This window comes from Accipiter gentilis, chromosome 8 (genome assembly GCF_929443795.1).
Source record: "Accipiter gentilis chromosome 8, bAccGen1.1, whole genome shotgun sequence".
Taxonomy (NCBI): Eukaryota; Metazoa; Chordata; class Aves; order Accipitriformes; family Accipitridae; genus Astur; species Astur gentilis.
The window spans coordinates 35873097-35885576 of NC_064887.1; the positions used below are offsets into that span (position 1 = coordinate 35873097).

The 12480-nt window shown below is 41.5% G+C and overlaps 1 protein-coding gene across 3 annotated transcripts in view; it reads right to left on the reverse strand.

The window, feature by feature from the left end:
* Positions 1-417: 417 nt before the first annotated feature.
* Positions 418-12480, reverse strand: part of KIFAP3 (kinesin associated protein 3) — a 74705-nt gene continuing 62642 nt past the window's right edge. For 2 of the 3 annotated variants that reach the window (XM_049809316.1, XM_049809315.1), the window contains one exon: positions 418-2630. In XM_049809316.1, coding sequence (XP_049665273.1) covers positions 2522-2630 — 109 coding nt within the window. In that variant the 3' untranslated portion in view covers positions 418-2521. Of the gene's footprint in view, positions 2631-10538; positions 10593-12480 lie in introns of all 3 variants that reach the window. The other variant, XM_049809314.1, reaches the window with a different exon arrangement.

Genomic DNA, 12480 nt, shown 5'->3' on the forward strand with positions numbered 1-12480 from the left:
AGCAAGCAGATCCCTCCTCACCCCATTTTATGCAGGATACAGTACTCAGGGACTGAATCCATAAATACAGATAATTAAAAAGTTACCTTACAGGTCAGACTCTCCAGTCTCCCTCTGACACCCACAGGAAATGTGATATAGATTGAAAAGTCTATGTGCTCATATCTTTTTTCCCCTTTCTGGCTCAGGAACTGTAATTAAAGGGAAAATCAGCCTCTCTCCCACCTTAGAGAGTATAGTGGCACAGCTGGTTTTCATCTTGGCTAGCAGGCTCTGTCCTCAGGCTACTAAGTGCTGAGTAATTTTTACCAAGCTCCATTTGCAGATAAATGATGTTCTTCTCTTAGCTGCTGCCAGGCAAAGCTACAAATACTTGATCTTTTATTCTTTTCTCATAAACTCCTAACATTGAATACTAAAAATGCAGCCAGAGATTTTTCCACTGCCATTTATTCTCAGCATGGTCACAACTGTATTACAATTACAGACACCCACCCGTTTGCTGAAGCTCAACTGTAGTTCCTCGTTAACCTGAAGCTTCCAATTAAAGGCTCCTTCAGTTTCATTGATAGTTTGCATATACTCCAAGGACCCACTTCATTTTTTTATTTTTTTTTTCCCCCCAAAACACATTCCATGAGAAGGGCAACTGCTTTAAATAACTTCACACTAATTCTCTGGAAAAGCCTGATGAGGGAGTGCCAGTCTCAAAAGAAAAGCCTGTGTCTGAATATGCAGTTTGGGTAATTTCTCTCACAGCTATAACTATAAAAATATCTGAAAGCTTTTGACTAAATGTGCCACAACTGCTGGGCAGATAAAGTGTGGGCTCAGACCAATGGAAAGAATCTAGAAAGGTACAACACTGGAACCCATTAGTTTAATTCAAGTTTTCTGCAGTGTTTCTACTAAGATCTTGTATTTTCTAAGAAACTGCATAAGAATTAGTTAAAAATTGTATCGAAAAGGATTTAAAAAAATACTAGTTAATCTTGGCAATGCTGTTCTTCCACCTACCTCCAGTAAGTGAAGCCATGAACATGAAGCCAGCACAGGGAGGAGGCTGAAAACTACTAAGAAATACCATGGCTAATTTTAGAATAATTTCCAGTCACGCATTATGAAACATAGTGAGTAACAGTGCATATAAAAGTACCTGCACACTTTTAAAAGATAAAGCAAGGTTTCAAAAAAATCTTGATTTCAAAGATATTTTTAAAGTGTAAGACTAATAGCCTGTCAACATCCTAAACAACCCCATGCCTTTGAAGATCACCTTCCTAGCACATACACCAGTCTTACGGGATTACTGGCTACTGTTGTAGTAGTATCAGCTCCTGATGCCAGTCTATTTTCTGTTTAAGTCAGAAATGAGGGATAAAAGAGAGGAACAATTCTGCAAATCAACAGCCATGTAAAAAAATACAAAAAAATCATGAGGTGGAAGTAGCTTTTCTTTTAAAAAATGAAAACTTGAACTGCTGTCTTGATGGCTCTGGCAGAGAGGGCATTTCCATACGCTTTGTCTCTTATGGGTGCAGGTGCACAACTTAACAATAGCTTTAGCCTAAACTCTGTTTGCATGTAGCATGTTTCAAAACATGGCTTAATGTAATCACCACATTGCAAGTCCAACGTGAAGGTGTCTTGGCCTGTCTCTGCTGCTCAGTCAGTGATTGGTGTTTAGATCCTACCTAAAGACTGTGAACAAGCAGGACAAGATGCATTTGTATTTTAGGATGGGGAAGCTGGGGGAAAGGCTCTGCATCTGGATTCGGAACCAAGTTACAGTGGTTTTTTTTCTCTTGCTAGCCCTCAGGATGTGGCTGTCTTCTCTCAGCCCACAGAACTCCATTTAAACACTATGGTAAAGGTATCCTGGTATAGTGTAGTTTCTCATTTTAAGTGTTTTCAAGCATTTAAAGTACATTTTAAATGTTTGAAGCTCCAGGGGAGCAAATCTGTGCCATCTTTCCATTATTAAAGTCTTCAGACCCAGGACTGGACTTTGGTAACTATGCATCAGGGCAGTGCCAGGAGATGCTGGGGCTTAACAGTGTTCCTGTTACTTAAGTGTTAGAGGGAAACAGTCCATGTTAACACACTTCACATGAAGCATTATTCTTAAATGCCTTGTAAAACAAATGAAACATTGGTTAGAAACACGTTCACCACTGCTGACCCCACAGGTTTTTGTATTTAATAGAAATTAAATTAGTAGCTTAATATACATAAAGTGACATTTTCCAGTCCAGTAGCTTTCGAATTCTTGCTTTCAAGTCACAGAGCAAATATTGTACAAAAATGATAACAAAGAGCAAGCAAAGAGTAAACACTGTCACTAAAACACTGGACCCAGAAATGCTAGCTTTATCTGGAACTACACACGCCAAAGGATACATAATGATGGACCCATTGTGGTACAATCATGCATTACCAAGGGATAGATTTACTGCTGGCCACGCACATGCTGGTTCCTCCAGGGCAGGTGGCAGCATCCTAGACTGCAGAGCGGGCTGTTTTATCGTGCTCCGTAGCTGTAGTAGTAAGGTTCATCTGGGCGGTATCCATACGCAGTGGCTGGGCGGCCAGGAACCCCTGGTGATTGACCAAATCCATCAACTCCAATGCTACAAAAAAAAAAAAAAAAAAAAAAAAAAGGAGAAACTGTTGGTTTTTGTACAGTAGGGAAAGTGCACTAGTGCTGGTGTCTCCAACTCTTCCTGCCACAGAGATAATTTTGTGAGGCAACTTTGCAAGCCATCTTCCCCTTCTAGCCAGCTCTGCTCTGTCTCTTCTTCCCTTGGGAAAAGAAATGCTGCAGAGAAACCAACAGAACTCCTACCGAGGAAAAGCTTTCAGGTCAAATAGAAATCCCAGAAGAGACAGAAGTCTTCTCTTCTATCCTTTTATGGATTTACCAGCAAAGCACTTTACTTCTGTGACTCAGTTTCTCTCTCTGTACATTAAAGTTAGCATGTCTTTCAGGAAAGGCTTCAAGCATGCTTCTTGCAAAGCCCTCTGGTAACCCTGCCCTACACAACACATCTGAATAATCTCATTTCCTTCCTTCAGTACATTTCTGATGCCCCTGGGAAAATACCAGCTAGAAATGAGAAAGTGAGAATATCTGGCACAGCAACATAGTTCAGCAAAGGACAGTGTTTCTGGTGTGACACAAGATTGACAGCCAAATGGCAGAAAGAATTCATCATATACTGAAAGGCTATGTACTAATGAGACAGAATAATTATTTTTTCTTATAGAACAGCATCTTTTACACCTAAAAACTCCCACAGCAATGAATTAGATACTAAAGCACAAGAACTGTGTAGGGAAAAGTGGCACATATTTCATGATCAACAATAACTCTCATGCAGGAGGTAAGGGAAAAATGAACATTGCCTAAGATACTGGATTACTGCCTATTCATAGTTATGTCACTTAACTTCCACTTCAGTAGAAGGACAAATGGAAAAGGATTCTGATTTATTGTCTGACTAAAGATGCATTGAAAGGAGTTGAACTTCCCCTCTGAAGACTGTCAAAACACAAAGAACCAAAGTGCTTTTGGAGTGGGGAAAAGCTGAACCTCATTACTGCCAATTATACATATGGAACATGGGTTATGCAACAGTCAAGGCTGGGAAAGAATGACCCATCCAGAAGATGTACAATGGGTGGGCCCCAGGCCCTGGCTCAGCAGAAAGCTGGCACTGCTGAATCAGTTGGACTGAAAGGGCTCAGCCGAAGTGGTGGGGGACCACATCCATCACTCTGTCCTTGCAAAGACACTTTCCTCAGATTGTGCCGCTGTGAAGTCCTAGAAAAGGATCCTTGGTGCCTGGTTTCCCAAGAACTAGTTCACTCATGGGATGTTCCAATAATCAGGTGAAAGTGGAAGGCCCAAGGCAGAGATTTGTCCTCTGAGAGGAAAGGGGACAGTCAACAAGCTAAACTGCAAAGAAAATAACTGTTTCACCTGACTATCTTGAGAAATGCAGCACCCTGAAACTGCTTTGCCATTTCCATGTCTGCCTGTCTGTATTTGAATTGGCAATGCCCCTGTCTCATAACTCATACACAGAGCCATCAGTCTCACCTTAAAGGCTGATCAGTCCCTTCAGCACAAAGAGAAGCAGAGTAACTGTGATGTACCCCGTAGTGGTGCAGAGCCATGTGAACACATGCCTCTGGCTCCACGCCTTCACCTGGCCACCCATTCTTTCCTGTATCCACTCCAAAGTCCTATTACTCTTTTCCAGGCCCATTATGAAATGAGCTGGTGACCTCTGAGGCACCTTCTTCAGGTCCCTCCTTCATACCTGGCAAACAGGAGCTTTCTCATTAGCAGGCTTGAAGCTTTAAAAGACTCCTAAGAGAAGGGATTAAGAGCAAGCCTGTTACTTTGTCTGTATCAAACTCTCATCTCCAGAAATACCAAACCCTGCACTCACCTTAGTCAGAGGATGGTCCCTGCTTCTACCATTGTTACTGATTTGCTGCATGCAAAGAGATTACACAGACAGACCTCACGTGGGCTGCCGTTGGGTACAGCTTTCCAAATACAGGCCACAAAGCTTTTCCGAACAAGCCAACAAGGACCAGCATGAAGCTGACCAATTTGTCTGGCAGTTCAGAAAACAAACAAGTTGAATAACTACTGTAAAACAATGTCAATTCTTTAAAAGAGTTCTTTCAGTACTGTTAGTACTAGGAGTTAATAACATACTAAAAGAAAGCATAGTGGGATTTGGAAGCACAGAGTCCAGTTTTGTTGTGCTACTATGAGTTCCCAGTTGCCAGTGATGCCACACACACATTACACTGCAGAGAAGCAGGACCTTTTAAGGCTACCTTTAAACTCAGGAATTCCATTGTTTTCTTCCAAAGATCCTTAAAGCATCTACAGACGATTTATAATGAAAAGATATTTTAACAGAAAACGCTTTTCTGTGTTTATATTTCAATTTGTTTTTCTGTGACTATAACAACATTAGTTGTGGATAAGTTGTTTTTATTACTAGTATGGTAGAATAGGGGCTCTTTGCATTTCTGCTAACTACTGAAAACTTCATTCTGGGAAGACATTGTCAGTGAGTGAGTAGACTGTGGGTGCTGTTGGCTGCAAGTCCTGTGTGCAGGGAGGCTGCTGACCACAAGTCATGCTAGTAGGGGCCATGCCTTGGCTTCCAGGGGAGACAGCAGTAGCTGTCCTCAGGTTTACTGTGGCAGAGGGGGACACAACAAATACAGCAGCCTGAGAGACCTGTCCTGAAGCAAGATTTTCTTCTTAAATGTAAATGTGGCTTCTCTTGATGCTGCACAGTTTCAAGAACTTCTTTTGGTCACTCCTAACTGTTCACTCTGCTATCTATATACTACCAAACTAAAAGAACATTGTGTTTTTGGGGAGTGAGGTGTAACAACGACACTGAGCCACGAGGTGGCAATAGGTCTCTATCACTGGAGGCAGAGCTGTCCCAGCTACTTCCAGTTTAGTAATACTTATTTAAAGAACTTTAAAATGTATTTAAATTGATAATGAAAGCAGGGAAAACATGGTTTCAATCACATTCTCAGCAATTTTTTTTTAATATCTTTTTATAAATGTGTAAGTAATTAGGTAAAGATCCCTAGAGTTTAAACTTTGTGGAGTATCAGTTATTTCCAAATGGTTCAGACATATGTTAGTGTCCTGAAGAAAACTGGAAGAGATGGATCAGCTGATAACTGCTTTGGACAGTTAAAAAAAAGAAAGGAACAGAAAATCACATTAAAACACCTTGATCAAATCACCACTTTCCCCTATCTAAATATTTCTCTTAAGTAAACTAAGGCATGTCCCTGCTTCAAAAAAAAGTTGGCTTCATTTTTATGTTAGTGCTCTTGAAACATACCAGCTTTGCCTATTTGATTGTTTGCGCTGGCAGCCCATAGCAAGAAGCTTGTCCTCTTAGTTGAAAGAAAGGCTATTAAACCCAGAAGAAAACTGAGGGGTAGGGCAACAAAACAGCAAACATGCGTCTGCAGACTGAAGTCTGGCTTACTTATGAAGCTGGCAGGCCAAGGGCAATGACTCTGCAAGCATAACCTACAGAGGCGGAGACAGGGGTTTAAAAACCAAGTCCTGATGAATCCTTGCCACTTCTGCCAAGAACAGCAGAACAGTAGAGCCAGGAAAGGTGGTAGCTTTTTGGCTGTAAACACTTGTTGGGTAACGATTGGCCTGAGATCATGATTTGTGCCATGTGTTCTTAGATTTATACCAATCAACTTCAAAACTTGCTCCTAGGAAAAATGTGTTGTTGGCCTTATTTATATAGCATCTACAGGAAAACTCAGTGCCCAGCAGAGCAAGCATCAGCCTGTCTTCCCAAAAAGTAAGGGACACATAATTATGCCATTGAGGCAACAATACTCATCCCTGAATTGCTATTTTTTGCTCCCTTTAGTCAGCCCTGTTCAACTAGGTACCTAGCAGAAGCGCATGCAGTCCCTGTAGTTATATAATGGACATGGATCACAAAACACCACAACAAACTCCTCAGATAGATGACTTACGCCATTGCCTTAATCTGCAAGTTATTTAAGGCAGCTTTGTCTCACAAATTGCACGCGTGTGCTCAAAGATTGGTGCTTGCCAACCATGCCGTCAAAGCACAACTGTTTTCTTGTGCAAAGTTTATCACCACGCCTGGAGCTGATGGAGTTAAACAGTGAACAGCACAGCTAATTACTATGTACTGCTAACCTCAGTTGCTGGTTCATTTTGAGACCCTTTAAAATATGAACTGTGTATTTTACCCCTATGCACTCTCTTAATGATTTGTTTTTTTTAGACTGAAATCACTTCCAGCCATCAGTTATACTCGAGGTCTCTACACATGCACTTCTCGAAGCACAAATATTTCTTTTTCCTATTGGTCTGCCAGCCCCTGTCAGAGCAAATTTCACTTTAAACTAAACGCTATGATACTTAAAACCTTTTGGATTACTCAGGCTGCTAGTGTGATCTATGACCTTCCCCAAATGACAGCTGAACTTTCCAATTTGCTTGTACTGCTGGGGAACTGAAGAACACATGCCTAAGAGGAAAACGTTCCTGATGTGCATGAGTGAAGAGAGATTTCTTAACAACTCTGCTTATTGATACTTACTCTGATTCGTAACATCCAAATTAATATGCCCATCTAGGATCCTAGGTGCTCTGACAATTTAAAACGTAAAGACCAATTGTGTCCCACTGTGTCCACAAATTAATTACTTTCCTTAACGCCCTTCTGCACCCAGAGCCTCAGAGACTAGATAGACTTTGTGGTATGTCTGGAAGACTTGGCAGGCTCAGACAGGGAGCACTCTGCCAGCAAGCCTCTGCTGGGGTTCCCATTCAGGTATCTTTGCTGCTCGTGAGTGACGGTACAGGAAGAGAGGCTCTTGAGCTTAGTCTGAACTAGGGTAATTAACACCTGGGTGCAGACTGACCACAGAGCAAGGCTGCTTTCTGTAAGTTTTCCTGATGCGATAGACACCTGAGCCTGTCCACACTAGCGTTCGCGCTGTTACTAGTGTTGGTGCTGACAAGTTGCTCTAAAACGGGTATTAATTCCTCCTGTATAAGCAGGGCCTCAGAAAGGCAAGTCCTGGGTCACTGGGGAAATTCTTGGTCAAAACTAACCCCTTGAAGTCCAACTGGAAATCCCCTGCTAGGATGCTTGGATCTTGGAGCGATCCCAGCAAGAAACACTGCTTGGGAAACAGGCCTGCACACTCATGAAAGAGGCATGAAGCAGTATGGCAAGAATATCAGACTGTACTGTAAAAGACCGTGACTGCCTGTGCAGGCGAAGGTTGCCCAGAAAGTCTTCACCTTAGAGTGTGAAATACCAGTTTAGGAGCTTACACTTTAGGGTCAAAATTTCATCCTTTTCTGTTTATCAGTTTCATGGTTGGTAACCCAAAATTAAAGCACCCTGAAATCACTGCCCACTGAAAATTAAATCCAAGCTAAACACACACAGTGCTTCCACCAGAGCCACAATTTCAGTTACATTTCTTTTCATCCTAAACCTGTTCTAAAACCCTGTCAATCCTCCCTCCTTACTCTGCATCAACAACGCTTATACCAGCCTCATGTCTGAGAGGCTCTCAGCTACTCATTGGGGATATAAGTTTTATAATTTTATTAAACACAATCTATTTTATTAAAAAAAATAATCTATAAATTTATAATTCACTAGGTCCTCTGACCTTGGTAAGACCAAGCAAACAGTACTTACAGCTCTCAACTCATCAGCAATTCTACCAAACCCTAACAAATGAATCACACCCAAAGTTTTCCATGAGCTCAAGTGAGCTGCTGAGAGGGTTTATTTGCAAGCATAAATATGTAGACCCTGTTTACACATGTGGCACCTCTTCTTGCTGCCATTGATCACACCTGCAGCACTGCAAAACTCCTCCTGAGTATCAAAGAATGGGGTTTGAACCAGAAGGTTTCTGAGCATTCTTCAGAAGTCTGACATCAGTACAGTTCATAGCAACTCCTCGGTTTTCTCTGTACCTTCTCCCTTTATACACCTTCTATTATTGTTTCTGAAAAACACTGTCTACACTCTCAAAACATCTCCCACCTCACTCCAGGCAGGCATTCAGAATTTCATGCAGTGCATCCTTGAAGTCCTAATGTTTCCCTTCTGTGAATCTACTCGTGTGTGACAGCACCATTGATAACATACGATACAGTTGCCATCCTATATTGCCTTATAAACTTTCATGCCATAAACCCCTGTAATCTATAACGCTGTATCAAGTTCCTGCGTATAACAGACAAAACAAGTTATGTTCAGGTGAATACTGAAGGCTGTATTTTTCCCTTGGGAGGTACCTAAGCCATAGAAGTGGTGCCTCAGTCTCTAATCTCAAGACAAGCACAGCATTATAACCTATACAACTGAGATGCAGTTTATAATAGTTGCCAACAAGAGACACAGGAGCTTTCCAGCAGCAAAGCCTGTATTTCTTCTCTCCTCTCTGTGTTTTTTTTTCTTTGTTTGTGTTTAAGTGTTGATGAAAGGTGCTAGATAATAGGTCTGAGAAAACTATTGCAGTGCAGGGCAGTATAATCACATATGGGATGCAGCAGAGGCTGCAGTCCTGCTAGCCCAATTAGGAGACTGGTTAGTGAATGCTGCAGCTCCCTCTCCTCCCTCTGCGGGTTTCCTCTGCACAGAGACCAGAGTACGGAAAGGCAAGGGGAGCGGGGGCATCCAGGCCTTGACCCATTGGACAGTTAGGATTCATGCATGGTGTGCATCCAAACACAGGAGGTGGGAAATGTTTTTGAATTCCATCAAACAAACACAGACCTCCAGATTCTAAGATTATCTTCAGGTAAGAAATACTTAGCTAATCCTTTGCAGGTACTAGCTAACCACCACACTTTAACCAAAGCTTAAAGCCTGTGAAACCCATGGACTCTTTGGCCTTTCTGCTGATACCGTCAGCTAAACACTGGATGTGTAACACCAGTCATGAAAATGAGTGGAGGGCATCAGAAAGTGGCATAAGGCTGGTTGCTTCTTCCCTTGCTTAGAGTCTAGCAATTGAGAAGATGATCCTATTTACTTCTATGTGCCAGCTACCTCTGGCTTTGCTTCACTGACCATAAATTTTCTGTCCTTCAGAGTAAGAGCACAAACCATAGGTTATGGAGAAACAGCACACAACTGAGAAGCCTTAGAAAAAACAATGTTTCTTTATAAAATGTCCTGTAACTGTAGATTCTCCCACTACTGGTAATGACGTTAAACTATAAACCACAAGTCCCTTAAATTCTGCCTCTTATGGCCCCAACTTTTTCTCCCCTATCTGTGAAGTTTTTTTCCCATGCTTTCTATCCCTCAAGCTCAAGTGGGAGGGGAGTTTTGTGGCAGGGACTGTGACTGTGCACACTGCATCAAAAACCAAGTCCATTTCTACATTAGCACTGAATATTAACGTTCCTTAGACAGTAATACTGTATCTGCTCAGAAGATAGAAAATGTCAGAATGAACCTGTGCAATAATACTTTAGCTCCCTTGTGCATCATGATACAGCTTTTATGGATATGATCATGTCTCTCCTTCCATGTGATCCAGCTTTCTTCAGTGCACTTAATGACTTAAAGTTTCCAGTTGCTTCTGGACTTGGTGCCCTGTTGTATCTCAGCACAATACTGCTGTTTCTGCCATTTAATTATAAACAAATGCAAATCTGACAATTGTGGAGAAATGAGCACTGTCTTCTGTGTCAGGCTCCAGCTATGCACCAAGCAATATGGATGCCAAAATTACTGGTGGGGAGGCAGCATGAAAAAAAAAAAAAAAAAAAGAAAGAAGAAATTCCCAACTGAATAGTAAGAAAGCACTGAACTGAAAACAAATGACCTTGCTTAGCCAAATTCAGTAAGAGCCTTGCTTGAAAGCTGTAGAGCTTGCCATCGCAGCTCTGTGAAAGCAGCCTGGGACTTGGGCTCAGTTTCTTCTCTGTCAGTTACCTGCTGTGTGATCCTGGACAAGTTGCTCCTTTTCTCCATGACCTCAGTCTCCCACTGGAGTATTGAAAGAAAAAACACCCCAGACATTAAAAACAGCAAGCGACAAACTACAGTAATGAGAAGACTCAAATTAGACTTTTGCTTATTCCGTAACACACCTCAGACAGGAAAAAAGAGTATTTCTGACGTGCTAGAAAAGTAACCAATCCAGAATACAGCCAGGGGGCAAAACAGCAACTCAAGAACTCAAATTGTTTCATATAGCCATCTTGTTTCTTTGAAGGGCATCAGGATAACTTCACTAGCATTCCCTCACCCAGGCTCACAGCTCCACCACACGGACAGGGAGTTTCTCAGCTATTCTGTACAGCATTTGTTAAAAGGTCAAGCACACAGTCAGAGCTGGAACAGAAACCAAGAGTTCTGACTTTCCATTATAAACCTGACAGAAACATCTCCTGTGCTGTTGGCTTAATGACTGGCCAAATCCACTGATTAGATACATCAATTTCTTAAAAATTAATGAAGAACTAAAACAAATAAAAAAGGCCTGAGAAGCAGGCAATAAAAAGCAAGATACCCTTTCCTCCCCCTTTCTCCTTGCACAGTCCAAAGTATTTCTGTCAACTCCATAGCTTGAAGAATACACTGTCTTAATCTTAAACTAGTAATACATCTGGCTTGGGAATTCACGCATCTCTTACTGAGCTCCAGCAATGTCAGTGTTATGTTGGGTACAGAAGCTTCAGGTAACAGCCTGAGCAGAGTACGATCCTGAAGTGGCAACTTCATAGAGGTGACTGGTGTCACTGACTAGGTCAGCTCCAGATCTGGTCCACGACTTCCACAGGCTTCTGACTAGCCTGTTTCCAAATGGGAAGTCTTTCTTGCTTCCTGTACTAGGTTACAGAGGAGGGTCACTATGAAAGTATACTCTGAGATAAGCAGTTAAAGCAGAACTGCAAGTTTTCAGTGCCCTGCATTGAAGGGCTCTTAGGTAGAGAATTATTCCTTTAAATATTTATACAGGCTCCTCAGTCCAAGCACTGCCACTCAGCTCTGTACTTCAATACGAACGGGGAAAAAAGTTCCCTCTTGTGCACAAATACCCAGGAAAGCCACGCCAACAGGTTACTAGCTGATAGTCATGCTGTCTCCAGGGCTCAGCACCAAGAACCGGGCAACTCAATGTGGATGATAATCCAGATGCTGGAGGGAGGGAGGAAGGGAGAGTCAAAAAGCTGTTCTGCTTTGACTTACAGCTGCAGCCAATAAAAGCTTTCAAAGTCTTTTCTGAAAGTTAACATTACTAGGGGATTTGCAGTGTTCACGAGAGCGCACACAGCAAATGCAGTTGGAGCATTATTACTGATGAATAAATTTTAAATTTTTTTACTACCATAGATGATTGTCCAGATTTCAACCACTTTTATATATCAACACAGGGCCCTAGTGAAATTTTGTCAAGATCTATCCCAAATCAGTGATGATTTTAGTGTAAACCAAGAAGGAAGTAAATCTCAATGTCTCTTACTGCTTGCTTTTTTAGGGCTGACACTGGATATATTAGGGAACACACCAGATACAAATACAGACGTGGAACATTTTCTTGGAGATCTATACCTTGGAGTAGCATTATTATGCAAAAATTTCAACTTTTTAATTAACTGAATGAAAATGACATGTTTCCAAGCCAAAGGTTGGGCAGGCAGACTTGGAAAAAATAAAACTTAAAAAGCATAAAAACCCAGAAGGCAAACTCTCTAAACTTCTTTTTTTTTTTTGAAATCTCATGGTTTAAAAAAAAAATATTCTAGTTTTCCACAGGAAAGAGAAAAGGGTGGTTCAGTCATCATACTTGAATGGCTGAAGCTGATAAACACAGATTCGGAGAGTCAAATTTTAAAATAAAAACAATTTTAACTATTTGGCAAAGAAATTA